The sequence below is a fragment of the Chiloscyllium punctatum genome, chromosome 7, assembly GCF_047496795.1.
Source record: "Chiloscyllium punctatum isolate Juve2018m chromosome 7, sChiPun1.3, whole genome shotgun sequence".
Classification (NCBI taxonomy): Eukaryota; Metazoa; Chordata; class Chondrichthyes; order Orectolobiformes; family Hemiscylliidae; genus Chiloscyllium; species Chiloscyllium punctatum.
The window spans coordinates 76555327-76576633 of record NC_092745.1 but is presented as its reverse complement, the minus strand read 5'-3'; the positions used below and the strand labels follow the sequence as shown (position 1 = coordinate 76576633).

General features: G+C 40.8%; 1 protein-coding gene across 14 annotated transcripts in view; it reads right to left on the bottom strand.

The window, feature by feature from the left end:
- Positions 1–21307, bottom strand: part of sgip1a (SH3GL interacting endocytic adaptor 1a) — a 279362-nt gene that overhangs the window by 95458 nt on the left and 162597 nt on the right. For all 14 annotated transcript variants that reach the window (XM_072574089.1, XM_072574090.1, XM_072574091.1 and 11 more), the window contains 2 exons: positions 18889–18946; positions 17378–17556 (listed from right to left, as the gene is read on the bottom strand). In XM_072574089.1, the coding sequence (XP_072430190.1) occupies positions 17378–17556; positions 18889–18946 (237 nt within the window). The remainder of the gene's footprint in view (positions 1–17377; positions 17557–18888; positions 18947–21307) is intronic.

Sequence of the window (21307 nt, the reverse complement as noted above, 5' to 3'; positions counted from 1 at the left end):
TATTTCCTTGCTCTTTGTTATTCTTACTGATATTGTGACTGAGAAAGATAGAGTGAATAGAGGAATGGAGGTGCCATAGATTAGTCAAAAAACATTGAATCCCAATTCTCAGATAAGTTATTTCCAGAAAAGATGAAAATTTGAAGCTTCCGGGAGTGTGTGTTACTGGGACAAACTTTAATAAAAGTATTTATACCAGAAATATATGCAAAATGCAATAAAATAATCTTTGGAGCTATTTAAGTTTCCATGGACATTTTTTGGCCAAGTCTGAATTGCATTAAGTTTGGTGAAATAAAACTCACCACAAATCCAGGCATGTTTCCTTCCAGTAACTTACCAAACTAGGCACCTGAATCGATATTTCTGACCCAAAGAAGAGAATTGCAGAGTATCTCTGTCTCACCTTATTACGTGATGTACCCAGAAAACTCACCACTCACTGGAAATCTGCCATAATATCAATGTCTCTTGTGGAACACTGGCTTTCCTCACGGACAGAGATGTCTGATAATGGTAAGTTAGCACTGATGTCTCAACATGAACCCGGAGGTCCTGATTGAAGGGGCGGTGCATAGGATGGCCATTCTTTTCTTGGAGAAGGGGCAGAGAAGGCCACGCCACTGCACAATGTCAGTCTGGTCAGACATGACCACCCTGCTCAGTGCCCTATCCAGGATTCGAATGACTTGGCAGCAGCATTAATAGAATGACTTTCACAGTGCCTAATCTGTTCTTTTCTATCTCATACTGACTCTCTCTCTCCTATTGAAGTCACCTTCCACCAAGGCTTGTGCTATGTCAGCCCCTTGGTTGCATGTAACACCTTTTCCCCACTTACTCACTTTATCCCCCATCTTCCTTCAACAGTAATCCTGCATCCTGTTTCTGCTAATTCTTCATTGCCCTGGAAAATCTCACCACCTTTGCCCCATATACACTAACATTAATAACATTAATAATTCAGCCATCCATATGTTTAAAACCCATCTGCCCTTATTATAGGATAGACATCGCACAACAGGTAGGAGCAAAGGTGAACAGGGTGTGGCTGTTCTGGCTGTCAGTGCCTTTACACACCATAAAGAGAGGGCAGTCACCCTCAGTGAAGGGGACCAGGACAGATCCAGTGCAGATGCAGAGACATCTATATCCCTGCTATTGGGTAAGTATAACTTGTAGTAACATTAAAACACTGACACTCACCAAGCCATAGCATAGCATCAAGTGTGGAAACAGGCTATTTGGCCGAGCAAGTCCACACTGACTCTCTGAAGAGCATCATACCCCAACTCATCAGCATCCTTGCCCCCCAACCCCACCACCCTATCTGTTAATGTAACATGCCTGGATTTGTGGTGAGTTTTATTTCACCAAATATTAATGTAACTGTGCATTTCCCATGGCTAACCCACATCCCTGGACACTGGGCAATTTTCACATGGTCAATCCCTCTAACTTGCACATCTTTGGACTGTGGGAGGAAACTACAGAAGCTGGGGGAAACCCATGCAGACACAGGGAGAACATGCAAACTCTACACACTCGAGATTGGAATTAGACCTGGGTCCCTGGCACTGTGAGGCAGCAGTGTTAACCACTATGCCAGCCTGTGAGTAGAATTATTAAGTGGTGTAAGGAGCTATTCAATTCAGAATACAGAGGAACCTCGATTATCTGAAGGGCACAGGCAGTGAGTATTTCATTCGGTTAATTGAATCCTGGAAAACGTAGTGAGTCAAGCATTGGGACCTTGCGACCTTGTTCGGATAATCTGAAATTCGGTTAATCAAATGCCAAATAAATCAATGTTCATCTGCATATACATTGTACATGGAAATTAATTTGTGTTTGAAGCAGTTTATTTTGTGTATATAGAGAAAAAATTCATACAATTTTTACATGAATTCTTCACATGAAAAAATTTTTATTAAAAAATCCCAATTCTTCATGTTTCACTTAAAAAATAAAAAGTCACTGAAGGCTGGATAAAAATCATAGGATACTGACTTCTTTTCTGAACCATCCTTCAGAAGACAGCCGATTGTGTACATACATGCCAATGGCTGCTGCTTTTGTACTTTTTCTCCTGGTATTGGTAATGACTTGAAAGATCTCTTAATTACTTTATTTGTCTATTTAACATTTTATAGAATATTAGATTAAATTACTAAGTACAAGCAAATCATCAAATTATCAACATTGCCCGAAACATCAATTTTCCTGCTCCTCGGATGCTGCTTGACCTACTGTGTTTTTCCAACACCACTCTAATCTAGACTCTGCTCTCTAGCATCTGCAGTCCTCACTTTGCCATATTTTATATCACGTTAATTATAGCATTATAAACTATGGGCTGGATCATACCAACAATGAGCGGTGTCAATGTTAGCCCTGAACCCTTGGAGCAAGCCCGGAGATGTCGGTGATTGATGAAGGTCCAAATGAGCAAGCTGCAACCTGGCATCACAAGGTTACTGCTCTGACCTCAATGTTGGGAATTGTCACCGTCTGGATTCTATTTTTTTTCAGTTGCCTGACCTCAGGAGGCTCTCATCTCCTGATTATATATTTTATATTAAACAATACACCGTTTACAAAACAATTAATATTAACAGCTGTAAACAGAGAAATAGCAATTTTAAAAGGGAGAGGAATGGGAAAGCCAGGCCCCAAACCCTAACGTTCAACCAGTTTTCAGGGAAATGAGGACAAACCTCAAATCCCAGTTTCAATCATTACAACACAGTAACAATGACATTGTACATATAAATGACAGTCAAATTCCAGTAAAAAAAAAAGTTCATCAATACAGACCGCTAGCAACCCCACCTGTCCCTCCCACCTTCTGGCCACTCTAAAGGCAGCCCGCCCCTATGCCCTTTCCGACTCTCGGTCCACTTCCTGTCCCTTCCGGCTTTCGGTCTGCCCTGACAACTTCCTGGTGGACTGTCTGGGAAACGGATGATCAATGAGCTGAAATGAATTATCAGGAGGATGTTAATGTATCCAAATAGGCCTCTCAGCATTCAGCGTTTATTTCGACTTCATTGTTTTTTTTAAACTCTCAACAGTATGAAGCTTCTCAGTGCTGGTCAATTCTCCCAACTTTCTTGCCAATGTCCAAATCATTCCAGGCTGGGAAGATTCTGCCCAGTACTTTGTAGAAGATATCTTCATTCTTTTCAAATAAAAAAAACTGATTGATTGAATTTTGAAGTTCTGAAGCCATCTCCGCACTGCAGCAGACACTGCCTCCAATCAGTGGCTGCAACAGTTTCTGCCTTTTGTGTCTGACAGTTGCAGCAGTGGAGAGGCAGCCATAGGAGATCTCCTCAACTTTGGTGGGAAAGCCCATTCAGTGCGAGGAAGCGACACTTGCAAAGCAACCCACTGTACTCCCGTCAGCAGCAACACCAACAGGTTGGTGCACTTCATAGCTGAAGAGAGTGTAAAAATGGGAGACTGCTGAGGACTTTACACACACAGATTGATGAGGGAGAAGTGTTCTAAACCACTAGCACTTGGAGGCATCCTTGTCCCGGGGCAGGCTCCCTCCACCCCACCCAAGTAAGAGGGTGTGAAAGCTTTGGTTGGGACATATGGCATACATGGGTGGCACTGACGGACATAGCGGGAGTTTGTGGTAAATGTTTGTTTTTCACTATTCACACTCTTTATTGCTAGCTAAACGACTTTTTAACAGCCCAACTCCCCTCAGATTATGATATCAACAAATCCATGATGTAAATTTGCCGTGGGGAAAGCTCAACATGAAAATCGGAGCAGGTACCTGGTGGGTTCAGCTCACCACATGCTCCAAATAACCCCTGATGTTGCCCGTGTCTCTGTGTGGGGCCTAGGGTGTGCCTTGTGATAACACTCCTTGGTCCTTAAGGATATGTTATGCCAGGGGCATAAATGGAGCACAATGACATTATGTGGGAGTAGGTTCGGTAATGTGTGTACACAACACTGGATCACCCCACACTTCAACATTGATAGGTTGGCTGTGTGCATAGGAGTACCTCTCAGGCAGTTCCCCAGCAGCATCAATATCAGGGGAGGTGGCACATACAGTGAGGGTCAATGCTACACATTGGTTAGGGAGTACACAGCCTGTGTCATCAATAGCTCATGTGTGTGACACCAATGTTCTTCCCCTGTGAATGGCCATTGACAGATGCAGCTCCCTCCTTCACATCTCAGCTCATTTACCCCTCTCATTGTGAGTGTTCCTGGACAGTATGCTTCATGATGGAAATGATTCTAAACTGTCCTGTCCTTCGCCACTAGCTTTCAGCATCACTGTTAAATGTATCAATAAAACCCTAGCATCGCCCTCTCCCCTTCATCCCACAGGTGCCCATTGGGTCAACTTCACATTTCCCTACATCACCTAAACCAGATAAATGTGCCTATACCTACCTCAATTTCCCCCTCTCCGCCATACAACTACTAACCCTCTTCCCCCTCAACATCTGTCAACTGTGGCAACAAGACAACCACTTACCTGGTGTGTGACCGGACCAATGCTAGTCCAAGGCAAGGCACTAGGTAAATGCATACTGAGAGCGCAAGGGAGCAGCCTGATCCACACCATTGCCTGGGTGTCTCTCCTTGTGAGACTACTGAACCCATGTAGCCATGCATTGTTGGTTGCTGATGTGCTCTTCTCCAGAAGGTGAGATGACAGGGCACAATGCCGCAGCATTGCATTGAAGCCAGGCTGTTGGCAATGGCCCTCTGAAAGTCAGGTACCAATGTCCATGGTTGAAAAGGTACATATGGCTGGTACTTGTGGGTCTGCAGTTTGCCATACACAACATCAGGGGTTATTTGGAGCATGTGGTGAGCTGAACCCACCAGGTACCTGCTCCGATTTTCATGTTGAGCTTTCCCCACGGCAAATTTACATCATGGGTTTGTTGATATCATAACCTGAGGGGAGTTGGGCTGTTAAAAAGTCGTTTAGCTAGCAATAAAGAGTGTGAATAGGGAGCTCACTGCTCGCTGGGAAGAATCTCACCAGGCTACTTGAACAGGTGGAAGGTGAGATGATCTCGATACCGAGATGACCATCATGCTGATTCTGCCACACATCTCACCCTAGCACACACTGTCCAGTTGCTTTTAAGATTCTGCCTGGTGCTTATGATGCTATGAATAAAATTAAAATACTTCATACCAATATTCATAGCTTTGGCACTTACAAAAGTCAGGAAAAATTCTTTGAATAATCGGCTTGGTTAGTTTGGTGTATTTTCCAATTGATGTTGATAGTTTTGCCTATCCTGGTTTCAGAAACTATAGGACCAGTTACAACTCCATCTGCCTAAGCAGGAATTAGGTGACTATACCCTAAATCTAGAGAGCTGCACCTTCTGCTCATTTTCATTTTGCCAAGGCTGTTTCTAAGGGTCAGTCAGTGTACCTGCTTGAATGGGAGTTAATGCTCCCTCTAACTATTTGCTGTTTATGGCTGATTGCACTGGTCAGACCAATGTGTGTGAGATTTAAAATATATTGTAAAAATAATATTGCTTGTCTATGGCTTGTTTGTCCCTACATTACATTCCAGATTGTTGTGCAGTCACACACCTGAATAGATTAAAAGGGGAATACTGGGTGGAAATTGCATTAAATTCAGAAACCAAGGTCCTATTTGATTCAATTGTCTCCAAATAGTTCTACAGGAAAACATGGGTGGCTGTCACATTCATTCTCTGCAATGAGCTAAAACAGACCCTTGTGTATTTTGATTGAGTTGATTAATTTAGTCAAAGGCTATTTAAATCAATAAGCATATTTAACTCATCAGCAAATAACTATTTCAACCGATTCTAAAGTCAAACATTTAATTCAAATGAAAGGAATTGAGGAGGTATTGTTGTGTAATTGGGATTTTTGTAGGACCTTCCTGACCTACATGTCATGCAACAAGTGAAAAACTGAAAGGCCTACCATCCTATCATGTTGATCATAAAGAATGAAAAGAAAAAGCACCAGATAGCCTGGGTTTAAGTCCCACTTGCTGGGAAAATGGGTTATGACACTTCAGAATAGGTTAACTACAAATATCTACATCCACCTTGCTCAATAGGGATTAACTCACTGGAATAGTAAGCCAGAATCCAAGCTACTCTTGTGGTACTTTCCCTACCTCCAAGCCATGGGGGGGTCTGTGATCTCATCTGTGTCATAATTTGTCTGAAGATTTTTAAAACTTATCTCCAAACATATTAGCTACTCAAAAAACAATAAATCGTTAATAAATACATTAAAGAAATTTGTGTGTTTAAGTTGGAAAAAATTAATTTATTTGTCACAATTCATTAAAATCCCACAAGTTCCAGTCAAACTTCAAGCGAATCAGACCTACACAAAACCTTAAAGGAAAATTAGGAATTGCCAAAAACAGACAGTTGACGAAGATCAAATTAACTTGCAATCTTTAATCAAAGTCTTGACAGGACGTTGGTTAGGCCACTTTTGGAATACTGCATGCAGTTCTGGTCTCCCTCCTATCAGAAGGCTGTTGTGAAACTTGTAAACCTTTTCTGGACCCTTTCAAGGATGTTGTCAGTGTTAGAGGGTTTGAGCTATAGAGGCTGAATAGGCTAGGGCTGTTTTCCCTGGACCATCAGAGACTGAGGGGTGACTTAGCGGTTTATAAAATCATGAGGGGCGTGGATAGGGTAAATCAACAAGGTCTTTTCCCTGTATTGGGGGAGTCCAGAACTAGAGGGCTATTGGTTTAGGGTGAGACAGGAAAGATTTAAAGGACCTAAGGGGCAACATTTTCACACAGAGGATGACGAGTGTATGGAATGAGCTGCCAGAGGAAGCGAAGGAGGCTGGTACAATTACATGGGTATATGAATAGGATGGGGGGGTCAGGCAGTATTCGAGGAATAAGAAAATTGATGTTTTGGGTGGAAGCCTATCAAAAGCATTCTGTCTGGATGTATCACTACCTGGTATGGCAACTGTACCATTCAAATCCAGACAATCACAAAGGCCAATCTCCCATCTAGAGAATCCATCTACCAGGCCTGCTGCCAAGCAAAGGCCACCGGCATTCTCAAAGATCCATCCCATCCTGGCAATGTTTTTCTACAACCTCTACCATCGGGGGAAGGTACAGAAGCCTGAACACATGCACCAGCCAGTTTCAAAACAGTTTCTACCCTACTGATGTTAGAATACTCAATGGACCCAAACTCTTAACATTCACCTGCACCTGTGTTTTTGGTTTTGCCACTGTTTACCGATTATTTACTTTTCTATGCTACTTAACTCTGATCTGCCTGTTTTGCTCACAAGACAAAGCTTTTCACTGTGCCTCAGTACATGTGACAATAACTTCAATGCAATTCAATTCAAGCCCTTCATCAGGGCTTTCTGATTCCACACTCCTGGTCACTGTCAGAGTCAGACTACAGCATAAAACAGACCGTTCAGTGCAACTCCTCCATGCCGACCAGATATCCTAAACTAATCTAGCTCTGTTTGCCAGCACTCAGTCCATATCCCTCCATGTCCTATTCACATGGGAGAAAGTGAGGACTGCAGATGCTGGAGATCAGAGTCAATGAAAAACAAAATGCAGTAATCAGATAAGGCTGCATATATAGTGCAGGTTTGTATGGGTTGTTCAGGTCAGAATGTATCACAAATACCATTTTGTCAGTAGTACTGCAACTGTGTGATAAGTAGATAGGAGGGAGAAAATACATAAAATGGAGCAGTTTCTGCAGCAATTAGTATCTTGCATCAAAAAAAAGATATAAATATGCATTGGTTGTAGATTCTTTTCTTGCCACAGACCTCTCTTTTTGTAAGATATTTCATCATGTCTTCAAGTGACAAAGCACGTGGGAAACTCTTGTTCAAAGTGCTAAGAGCTGTATTTCTAAGTAGGCAATACCCAGAATAGGGTTTGCATGCACTATATGTCATTGGAGAGAATCTGGTCATTTTGTTCTGTAATCAAGATAGAAAATGGAAGGGAGGTTGTTATGGCAACATTGAACACCAGAGATACTGTGGCCTCATTTATACATTGTTAATGTTGTACCTCAGTCTGAAGCAAGTAGCTGTTGAAAACTGCTTGAATATCAAACCTGGCATTCATTTTGAAACACAAACTTATGCCGTTCAAAAAATATTTGACTTTTCAACATTACAGCTCTTCAGACTAAGGGATTATACAGTGACTGATTATAGGAGAGCAAACTAAAACCAGTCATGAGGATTAATGTTCTAGGGTGTATTGTTCTCATGGAAATGATGTATTTGTTACTAAAATGGCAATTGCAATAGGATTAAACTAAACATTTATTTTGCATGATTTTTAAATGAGTCAAAGTAATTTTCCTAGGAAAGGAAATATATCAAAGCAGCATAACAAGATAAAAGACAAAACGGACAGTGAAGAGGAAAGGGTAATTGAAGATCATGTTAGATGCAGATGTACTGGTCTGTAAGACAGAAGACAATCAAAGACACGTCTGTTATAATTTTAAATTGTGTGCCATGGGTCTGGCTACAGCTACACACAAGTTAAGGATATTATAGTTCAGTAATAAGTAATTATCCTAGAAATTCAATGGTTTTGTACCAATTTTCCAGATTCAAACCACGTTGCACATTAGAACATAACAGCACAGGTTATAGGCCCTTCAGCCCACAATGTTATGCTGAACTAATGTCTTCTGCCTGCCCATGATCCATATCCCTCCATCCCTTGTGTTTTTATGTGCTTATTTAAAATCCACTTAAACGCCCCTCTTGTAACTACCTCCCCACTACCCCTAGCAGCACATTCCAGGCACCGACCACTATGTAAAAAAAATCTCGCCCCTCACATGTCTTTGAACTTTGACTCTTACCTTAAAAGCATGCCACCAAGTATTAGACTTCTCAATCTGGGTAAAAGATTCTGACCATCAACCCTACCTATGCCTCAATTTTTAAAAAATTATAATTTGTCCAGTCGTCCAAAATGTAATTGCATGATCTGTCCTACTGGTGAAAACAGAAATACAGCCATCCAGGATCTGTTCTTCATTAATTCATGCTGGTTATCACTGGCTAGCTCAGCGTTTGGAAGCCATTTCTAATTGTGCTGCAGGAAGTGGTGGTGAGCTGCCTTCTCAAATCACTGCGGTTCTTGGAGTATAAAGACACCCATAGCGCTGTTAGAGAGGCAGCTCCAGGAATTTGAATCTTTGACAGTGAAGGAATGGCAATATAGTTCCAAATCAGGATGGGACGTGGCTTGGAGGGGGACTTATAGCTGGTGTTCCCATGTGTCAGTTGCCCTTCCAGATGTTCCAGTTTATGGATTTGGAAGGTAGTGTCAAGGGAGGTTTGGTGAGCTGCTGCAGTGCACCTTGTCAGTGATGCACAATGCTACCATTGTGTCAATCATGAAGGGTATAAATATTGAACGTGTTGGATGAGATGCCAGTGAAGTGGGATGCTTTGCCATGGATGGTGTCAAGGTGAGTGTTGTTGCAGCTGTACCCATCAAGTGGGAAGTATTCCATCACACTCCTGATTTGTGCCTTGTAGACGCACGTAGGCTTTGAGGAGACAGAAGGTGAGCTATTATACAGTCACAGATCTATTGCATGGAAACAGACCCTTTGATCCAACTCCTCCACACTGACCAAGTATCCCAAACTAATCTAGTCCGATTTGCCAGTTTTTGGCCCACATCCCTCTAAACCCTTCCTATTCATAGACCCATCCAGATGACTTTTAAATGTTGCAATTGTACCAGCCTCCACAACTTCCTCTGGCAGCTCATTCCTTACACGTACCACCCTCTGCGTGAAAACGTTGCCCCTTTGGTCCCTTTTATATTTTTCCCCTCTCACCCTGAATCTATGCCCTCTAATTCTGGACTCCCCCACCCCATGGAAAAGACCTTATCTATTTACCCCATCCATGACCCTCATGACTTTATAAACCCCTGTAAGGTCATCCCTCAGCCTCCAATGCTCCAGAGAAACCAGCCCCAGCCTATTCAACCTTTCCCTATAGCTCGAATCCTCCAATCCTAGCAACATCCTCAAATCTTTTCTGGACTTTTTCAAGCTTCACAACATCCTTGAAGGAGATGAGAATTGAATGCAGCATTCCAAAAAATGGCTTCACCAATGTTCTGAGTCATGACCTCCCCACTCTGATACTCAAAGCACTGACCAATAAAGGCAAGCATACCAAATACATTCTGCACTCCTCTGTAACTTCACTGTCAAGTAACTATGAACCTGCACTTCCAGGTCTTGGTTTGGCAACTCTCTCAGGACCTTAAAGTGTACAAGTTCTGCCCCGATTTGCCCTACCAAAATATAGCAACTTGCACCTATCTAGATTAAAATCTATCTTCCACTCCTTAGTCCATCAACCTTTTCACTGTCCACTTCACCACCAATTTTGGTACCATCTGCAAACTTACTAAGTATACCTCCTATGTTTACATCCAAATTATTTACATAAATGACAAAAAGCAGCAAACCTTGTGGCACTCCACTGGTCACAGGCCTCCAGTCTGAAAAACCACCTTCCACCACCACCCTCTATCTTCTAGCCAAATTTTGTATCCAAATGGCTAGTTCTCCCTGTATTTCATGTGATCTAACCTCATTAACCAGTCTTCCATTTGGAACTTTGTCGAATGCCTTACTGAAGTCCACATAGACACCAACCCCCCCTCTGCATTCAACAATCCTGTTCTTCACTTGTTCAAAAAAACCTCATTCAACCATTCCTGCAGACTTATGAAACTCTGGCCTACTTTTGTAGCCACAATTTTTAAATGGCTGGTTCAGCTCAGTTTCTCAGGTGATAATCCCGAAGATGTTGCTAGTGGGGAATTCAGCGGCAGCAGTGCTATTCAGTGCCAAGCTTTGATGGTTAGATTGTTTCTTTATGGGGATACTATTGCCTGGTAATTGCTTGGCACGAATGTTACTTGCCAGTTATGAGCCGAAGCCTGAATGTTGTCCAGGCCTTACTGCATTTGGGCTGTATTCTCTGTGTCTGAGAAATTGTAAACGGTACCAAACATTGTGCAGAACATTAGCAAACATATCACCTCTGATTAAAAAAAACTGAAAATAAACTGTGGATGGCAGAAATCAGAAACAAAAAAACAAAAACACAAACAGAAACTGCTGGGAAAAAAGTCAGGTCTGGAACGGGTCTGAAGCAAAGGTCACCAGACCAGAAACATTAACTCTGATTTTTCTCCACAGACGCTGCCAAATCTGCTGGGGTTTTTCACCAATTTCTGTTGCTTTTGATCCCACCTCTGATCACAGTGGAGGGAAGGTCACTGTTGAAGCAGCTGAAGGTGTTTGAACCTAGAACACTTCCATGAGGATCTCCTGCACAGCTACCCTGGATCGGAGATGACTGACCAACAACCACAACCATCCTACTTTGTGCTTGGTATGACTCCAACCTATGGAAAAAACTTTCCTCCTGATTCACGTTCATTCCATCTTTGCTGGAGCTCCTTGATGCCACAGTCAAAACAGTCTTGATGGCAAATGCTGACACTCTTGCCTCACCGCTGCAGTGCGGTTCAGGTCTTTATTCAGGTTTGGACAAAGTCTATAGTGAAACTAATTAAAAATCACACAACACCAGGTTATAGTCCAACAGGTTTGTTTTGGAAGCACTAGCTTTTGGAAAGCCGCTCTTTCATCAGGTGGTTGTCCAAACCATAACGAAGTTAGGTGGTGTGTGTGTGTCTGGAGAAATGCAGTCTCAGTGAGTAGGTTATTTCTGAGCACATGTTACTTGACAGTACTGTTGGTGATCCCTTTTGGTGGTTATGAATAGATGGTCAATGGTTGAGTGGGAGTTGTCTGCTTTTGAGTACACAACATACCTGGGAAAATTTCCACATTTATTGGGTAGATGACTGTTGTAGCTGCATTGGAAAAACTTGGTTAGGGGTGCATCTAGTTCAAGAGTACAGGTCTTCAGTACTAATGCCAGAATGTTGTCAGAGTGTTTGGTGCTTTCAGCCACTTCTCATGTGGAATGAACTAAATTGGTTGAAGACTGACATTCATAATGCTGGGGATCTCCAGGAGGAGGCAAGGATGGATCCCTCCACTTGGCATTAAGCTCAAAAAAGATATAAAATGTTTTAGTTTTGTCTTCTGCCTTGGTGTTAGAATTCCCATTGTTGAGAATTAGGACATTTATGTAGTCTCCTTGCTCTGCTAGTTGTTGAAATGTCCATCACCATTCACAATTGGATATGACAGTACGACAGCTTAGAACTGATCTGTTGGTTTTGGCATCAGTAAGCCCTGTCTATCACATGCTGCCTCTGATTTGGAATGAATATGAATATCCTTTTATTGTCATGTGCATTCAATAGAAAATACAGTGAGAAGAGTGTAACATTGCTCGTACATAAGCACCATTGTAGAACAAAAGATAGATAACGTAATGAGTGTCCAACTTGTCCTTCTCAGCTGCTACAGCATACTGCTGCCAGAGTCCCAACTCTGGACTACACAAGCCCACGCCATGCCATGAAGAGAGTGTCCTGCTTCAGACTTTGCAGCCCACACCATGCGCAGAGAATGTCCCACTCCAGGCTACACAAGCCTATGCCATACCACCGCAAAGTGTGTCCCACTCCAGGCTAAATCAACCTACACTATGCCCCTGTCAGGGACACACAACATGGAAGGCAGAGTCCCACTCCAGGCTTCACAGGCCGACCGACCAACTGACTACACAGCCATGCTGCCTCTGAAGACGCTGTCACTCTGGAGCTCATTGAAGCCACCTCCTGCCAAACAGCTGTCTTTATCAGGTATGTTTGAGAAAAGAAGAAAGGGGTAGAAGGAAAACGGGAAAAAGAAAAATGCAGATGAGGACGACAAGTCTGGGCCCAGGAACCCGAATGCTGCCTACTCCGCTGCCACCATCTTGTAGGCATGCAAATGGCCCATAGCTGTAGCTTTGCCACATTGACAGGTCATTTGTATTTATGCCGGATGCTGCTTCTGAATTTCCATCCTACCCTCCTTCAATGAAGAAGGCTTGATCCCTCAACTAATTATAATGATACAGTTGGGTATATGCCAGGCCGAGGTTAGAGATTGTGGTTGAATAAAATCCTGCTGCTGATGGCCTATAGTGCCTCATGGATGCCTAGCTTTGAGTCACTGGGTATGTTCACATTTAGCATGGTGTTACTGCCACACATGATAAAGGACAACCTCAGTGTGAAGATGGGACTTTACCTCTAAAAAAAGACTGTCACAGTCACTCCCATCAAGAATGTTACAGAAGGAAGCATCAGCAGCAGGTAGATTGGAAAGAACAAGATCTCCTGTTGGTTCCTTCAATATCTGTTGCAGACCCAGTCTAGCAGTTGGGTCCTTTAGTGCTTGGTCAGCAAGGGTGCTATCAAGTCACCTTGGTGCTTCCTCCCAATATTGAGGCACAGACGTGGAGACAAATTGATTTGGTAGGTGGCTGGGATGCAGCATGGGAGGGGCAATAGGTGAAACTCAGTAGGTGGTTTCCTTTTCCATATTTGACCTGATGCATGAGACTTAGTGTTATCTGGAGCCAACTGATGACTGCCAGGGCAACTCCCTCCTGACTGTATGCTACTGCGCTGCCACATCAGGTGGGTTGCAATTACTAATGAGACATGGTGATATCATCTTTCAGCTACAATTCCCTGAGCATGACTATGTCAGACTGTTGTTCGAGTAGTCTGGGACACAGCGTTCCAAGTTTAACATTTGGATGCTTGTGCTAGTGAGGAGTGATTTTTAGAATCAAGAAAATCTGTATTTGCCATGGTTATTTCTGGTACCAAGGTTGATGCCTGGGTAGTCCATTTGGTTTTATTAGTCTTTCCTTAGACTTTGTAGAATTTTTGAAAAACATAACTGAGTGGCTCGCTAGGCCATTTAAGACTCAACTATATCATTGTGAATCTGGAATCACATGAAGGATGAAGGGTTCCTTTCCCTAAACATCAGTAAACAACCAACAATGGAGTTACATGATTTCCATGCATGTCCCCAGAATATTACCCTGGTCGGGTGATACTAGCACCAGGTTACTACTTATGCCTGAAATAGTCATTAGGGACTATGCATGTACAAGTAGGTGGTTAATGACTGAAGCACACCTCCACCATCTCAAAAGAATGAAGCCTGAGGTGAATATTAAGTGGGGCCCTATCTGGCAAAGGGACATTGTCTGTCCTTCATTTCTAAGCTATTATGTTCCTTGTTCTGAACTTTAAAATACATCCAGTAGACCTTTATATGAATTTCATTTAATGCCTCCAGTCTCCACAGAGGAATCTAATTTTCAAACCAACCTATAAATTTGTAAACTGCAGTTACGCTCTTTGCTCATAGACCTGATTTGACAATATCACATCCAGCTGGAGGAAACTAGCTGAAAATTATCCATGTGCTTGATTTTACTTTTCATTGCTTGTAACGTTTTCTGTCACAGCCAAAATTTTCTGGAGGCTATGCAAGAAAGCAAATCAGTTTCCGACGCTACTTTATGACCCTTGATGCCAAGTTAATTTACAATATGGTCAGTAAGCACAAATTAGATCCATTTGAACAAGGAGTTTTAATGATCCAAGCAGTAGGCAGGATACAAACAGTCCCATTTTAAGGAGACTGTCCTCTATTTTGACTGTTTGTTAACAGTTATCGTTTGCTCCTTATTTAAAAGCACAGGCTTGGAGTCTTTTTGATTCACTTATAAACATGAAAATTTTGGTCATTGGTCAGCAGGGGAACTATGATCACCAATACCATAACCATGGCCAGTTTCCCCTTCTCTCATATCATCAGTATTCCACACCTCCTTTATGGTCAAAACTCTTCCTCCTGCACACTCACCCGCCAAACATCATATTCCTCATCAGCACCAGCCACTACCACCCTACCAGCTCCACCATGGCTGTCTTTTGCTCACCAGATTGTACACACACTGGTTAAAATGTCCCTCATTTCATTTCACTCTCCTGGTGAGTCTCAAGAGGTATTAATGGAGGTTGTTTGGCTGGGAACCACAAAATTAAAGCATCTTATTGTTGACTCAATCTCACCCCTAACTGAAATAACTTTCCTTCATTTGACAACGACAGCTTGGTTAAATTCACGTGACACATAAATTTGAAAGTGGCTTGTGTCCCCTCCAACCATGGCATTAAGCAGATCATTTCAGATACATAACTGAAATTAAACTACCCCTATTTGCTAGATTAAAGTCCAAACTATTAGAAGAGGCTGTCGGGGAGAAACTCTTCACGGGGACAATCGCAAATAGAGTGGCATTGAAAATAAATTTAATGTTATATAAAACCGGCTGCTAATTCACTGTAATCTCAGTCTGCATGACTGACAAAGATTAGATACAGCCATGTTACACTGTTCTGATGACAGCAACTAAATGAAAACAAAATAAATTCAAGAATTTATTGCATGGGATCTCCACATCGATCTTCAGCTAAAAGCATTTTTACAGAATATCACATGAAATTTGAAAAGGAAAGTTGCTACAATTTAAAGTTATTCCAGTTGAAACTGGATAACTTTCCATTCTAAAAGCAATAGAGATGGTATCTTAGTGAAGAAATACTATCAAAAGAAATATGGGATCAATTGAATTTCCTAAATTGATTGGGCTGAATAAACACTGTCATTGAGTTCCTAGAACAGAGCCACACTCAAAACTTCCTGATATAGGCAACTGGGGAGTGAAACTTTTTGATCAATACCCACTTGTAAAATTTATCTTTCAGCTCTAAAATAGAACACCTAAAATGTTTGCATGAAGTGGCTTTATCTTTTATTTCAAGAAAAGTGTTAACATGTATGACTGAAAACATTGAAATTAATGGTATAGTAATACATGAAGTATTTGTTCGTTAATTCACACTGAGGATTTTTGACCCAACAAGATACTAGTGTGCAACAGATGGTTTAATTAAGAGCTTGGGAAATGATATTACAAAACATGACTTTCTTTAGAATTTTCCTAACTCTAAACATATTTAGAATTCTAGGGCATTCTGAGGTGAAGACCACTGTTATATCAATCATGTACATTATCATCTCATTTGTCAACAGTTAATAGTGGAGAATCACCTTTGAGAGGTTTTGTACCAAGGGTTACACTGTAGCTTCAGAATAACCTGTACTAAACTGATTTAATCAAATACAGAATTACGATTGGGCATATAATCAGCTCCAAAACCCATGACAACACTGGTCTAAACATGGATAATAGAGAACTTTTAGAGACAACTAAGGGGAAAATTTTATGAGTTACATTATCATCGAGAAGCTTCACTCTTCAGCAGCATATATCAGGATTTTTTTGAATTCCAAAGGGTACAGGTGACTGCCCTTGATGTCAGTGCAGCTTGTGACTGTGAGAAGCCCGAGTGAAATTGTTCTTAATGGCATTCAAAAGGAAAACCATACAAGTTGGATCCAACAAAGAAATATAAAGGCCAATCATCTCAGGTCCAGGAGTCCTTCAGGGTAATGACATAAAGCCACCGAGGATGGCTGGACCTATGAATAAATTTTCCTCCATCATCTGGTCAGAAGTGGAGTTCACTGATAATGGCACAATTTTCATCATCAATCATAGCTCCTCAGATGCTGAAAGTTTGCTCCAGGAAATACCAACACATAGCCAGCATTCAAAATGGTCTGATAAGTGGCAAAAAAATACATTAATATCACACAGTGTAAAAGGAATGACAGACTTGACATGCAATGGCATTACCATCATCAAATTCCCCACTATCAACATCCTAGAAATTATGAATGACTAGAAACTGAACTGGAACAGGCTTATAAATAATTTAGTTCCAAGTTATGCTCAGCTGTTAGAAATGTTATTGCAAATAAATCCACTCCTGGTTCTCTGAAGCAGAGTCACTGACAAGGCACAAGATAGGCATATGATTTATGACTTTGCACGTTTCTGGATGAGTGAGCTCCAGAATTGCTCAAGAAACTCAATATCAATCAGGAAAAAGCAGTCCCCTTGACCAGCACCTTATTTCATCATCTTACTGATTCACTCCTTGTGGCAGAAGCATGTACCATGATGCACTGCAGCAACCTGCCAAGGCTACTTTGACAGCATCTCACAAACCTGCGACCTCTACCAACTAAAACAACGTGCACTCACACCTGCACATTGCCCTCCAAGTCATGTACCATTCTGCAGTCCATTTGAAATCTCAGAAAGACAGACACTGGACAAAGTTAGAACTATTTTTATAGAATTGTTTCTCATTATGTTGAAAGAAAATGCAAGTACTCACCATTGGTGAAGGTGACAGAGAAATGTTTCCCACAGAAGCCTTCAGCTCATCCACTGACGCTGCCACACACATGATAGAATCTTTAGCCTGGAGAGGTCTAATTTTAATGTTGAATTTTCGCCGCGTGTCTTCCTCTGATTCAGACTCACTTGACGAATAAAAGTGTTTCTCTTTGGTAGGTGAAACGCAATTAAGGAAACATTTTCTTAAACATAATGCAGCAGGACAATTAAACAGCCATGAATGAACAACATTCATATTACTTCCCTCCCATTGTCCTGCAGTTTTTTTTTGGCTCCTTTTCATTCCTTGCTTGTTCAAGGAATAAACTCCAGCAGAAACTCCAGCACTAAAGAGACTTGATGTTTCTTGTGCATAGAACACAAAACTAGCACACAGGTGCTGTAGGTAATCAGGAAGGCTAATGGAATGTTGGCCCTTATTTCAAGGAGGTTGGAGTATGAAGTAGAGAAATCTTACTGCAACTGTACAAGGGGCTGGTGAGACCAAATCTAGAGTACTGTTTTGCTTCCCTTATTTAAGAAAATAAATTATTTCATTGTAGGCAGTTTGGAGAAAATTCACTAGATGGCCCCTGGTATGGAGGAATTGGCTTATGTGCAAAGAATGAACAGGTTGGGACTCTACTCATTGGTATTTAAAAAGAATGAGAGGTGGTCTCATTGAAACATATAGGATTCTTAAGAAGCTCAACTGGTCAATGCTGAGAGGATGTTTCCGCTTATGGAAAAGTTTAGGACCAGAGGGAACAATTTCAGAATTAAGGAGTTCCAAAGTAAGACTGAAACGAGGAAGAATTTCTTCTGTTTGAGGGTTGAATGTCTTTGGAACTCTGTGCCACAGATCTGTGGGGCAGAATCCTTGTGCATATTTAAGGCCAAGATAGATAGATAGATTCTTCATTAGTTGGGGGAGCAAGGGTCATGGGAAAGGATAAGAGTGACCAGCCATGATACTCTTGTCCACTTGGCCCCATTAATTTAATTCCTCAGTGACTCTGCATGTAGTTGGTGCATGACCAATATTTGGCACCTGTGGCAGTGGAAACATCATACATGTAGAATCTAGATTACAGTGGTGCTGGAAAGGCAGCATCCGAGGAGCAGGAAAGTTGACATTTCGGGAACTCTGTTATCCTTTCTCAAATTCCCCACTCTTGGGAACCCATGGTTTTTGATTCTGTCCTTAGACCTTTTACCTCCCTATTCTACTCTAAAACATACTTAAATTGCTTACTAATCTGGTTTTGTACTTATTCAGAAGAGAAGAGAATTCAATTGAATCAAAACCTTATAATGTGTTCTGCACATTTAAAACCTGTTGCAGATGTTTAGTGCCTCTGTTGGATGGATGTGGTTCAATATTGAACTCCCGGTAATATACTGGAATTCAGAAATAAAATGGACAGAAAATACTCAAGATTCTCAGGAGATTAGTCTTTCCTCTCAGGAGAGGAAAGTTAATAAGTTTGGGAAGGTCCAAAAGGATATAACCTGATTTGTCATCCGGTCTGATACTGTAACCTTCATCATCGACTTCTGGGGAATTCTGAAAATCAGACAAGAAATACAATGAAACGTTATGATGATTTTCAACTGAGTGCTTTTCTGTGGTTGCGTTCATATACAAATGTTTTACTGTTGATAAAACAATTTAGAATGGATTGATTCACAATAGCTGCCACCTTTGCCTCGAACTGTTCATGAATGGAGTTTCGGAGATATATAGGAGAGCAGAGTTTTAGTCTGCTGAGACCTTATATTTAACTAAATTTCAAAAGAAACGTTATCGTCTAAATGTTTATGTTTTTAACTTGTGGCATTATATTTGCCATCTCCATTTTTAAGTAGCAAGAATTATTTCAATTTATTTTATTTATTAAATTAACTCTTTGGCATGGAACCACTATGCCTGCTTACAACTTGCTGAGTAATATCATTCTTAGATCTAATCAATTAGTTAGCAGGAAATAATAAACAATATCCAGTGGTAAAGCATTCTTATGGCTCAGTGGCAGTGCCCCACCATCGCAGCCAGAAGATCTGGATTTAAGTCTCACTTACTCTGGAGGTGTGCCATGACATCTTGGAACAAACTGATTTTAAAAAATTTTATCTACCTAATGGTGCACATGTCCAAGTGAAGCAGACCAAAATCCTGCACATGCATATTAAGATTCTGTAGAAAGTCAAACTAAAGTATTTACCTTTAATCAGTGTAAAAACATGTTTTTTCTTATTTGTTTTGTGGTGATTAAAGTGGTTGGTTCTGATTAGGAAGTGGAATATCTCAGCCAAGTCTTTGAAGAATTCCCACTACTCTACCAAAGATCCTAGATATTATTACTAAAGAGATATTCTTCTGAGTGTGTGAATTAAGCCTGGCCAAATGCATTCCACTTAAAAAGTGTACTTCATTTTTGTTCCAATAATATAAATTACAGAATCAACTTGTGGATATTTTTTAAACCAAATCTGTTCAGAGATGCTATTATAAGTCTTTGTGGTGGTGGGAACTGAAATCTAGCCTAGAGGTAGGGGCAATACCACTATGCCAAAAAACCCCTCTAGAGAAACTTGCGTGACAATTACAAATTGTAAGCTAATTTCAGACATGGCTTTGATTTTCTTCAGTTTCATTTAATTAATGTTAACTGTACTACAATGCATTTATTCCATCTGTGCCCTCACAAAAGATATGTATTTTTAAAATTTTCAACTGTTTACATATATTGCAGTCCCTTCTCATTTATTCAATTCTTTGACTTAATTCTATTCAGCACTGACTGCAAAGGTTCATGAACTGACCATTATATTTTCAAACTGATTACCTTCTGTAATGACCAGACAAATCACAGCTAATGACGACAAAGCATTAAGGCAATTTTAATGATAATTAGATACTTTGCTCAACAAAATGATTATTAATGGATACAGGGGCTGAGCAGGAGAGTGGAATTAGATCAGGTGAACCATGTTGAAAAAACACAGGCTTGATGGCATAAATAGATCACTTCTGTTTTACAGCATTACCTTGTTCTATTAGAGCAAAACCAATAAGTGTGAAACGATAAAATTATTACGTACAATGGTAGGTATTTAGCTCACTTGAACACCTTAGCTCAGTCATAATGATCTTACAGTAGTTGTCTCTACCAAGGCTCCAAATGTATTTTAAAAATATTCCAGCATTTCCACTTTTTCTTATACTTTATATGGAAATCAGTTTCATATTTTGATCGTGATTCTACAATGAGTTTCTCAAATCTATCATTTACTAGTTTGAACCCATGTCCTACTGTTCCTCTCTTACTATTTAATTTGAAGTTATATTCTGAATGTAAATTTTTTCAATCCTCAACTAACTTCCATTAACAACAAAATCACCTCCCAGACATCTTTCAGGTCTGAATAGTACACATTACTTCCAGGATTGCCTCATAACTCAAACATTTGACTGGGGGGAGCAACATCATTGTTAAATTCTGAAGCTGTGCAGTCAGTCAATCTCAAATTTCTCAGCAGCCAGAATGACACAGTAGTTAATGTATGGTCTCATCAAATACCTGAATAATTTGACCATAACTCTGATGCATCCTATTGTTTTGACAATATACTTCCTAAAATTGTTTCTAAAGTGCGAACATTTAAAAAGTGTGTTGGTTAGAACAGGATTAGTTTAAATGGTGCTGCAATTATATAATTTTCTTATAACACGGGATTTCATGAGAATGGAACTACAGTGTTATAGCAGAAACGACTATGTACTGCTTCATATATGTGTCTGCATCATATTTCATATTTACCCTTTGGACCACCTTCTCACTATACTGCCTTCCTCTTTGGTATATAAAGACGTTTGATTATTTACATTGAGTTTCTGACTCGGTTATATGGAGAGAAACAATAG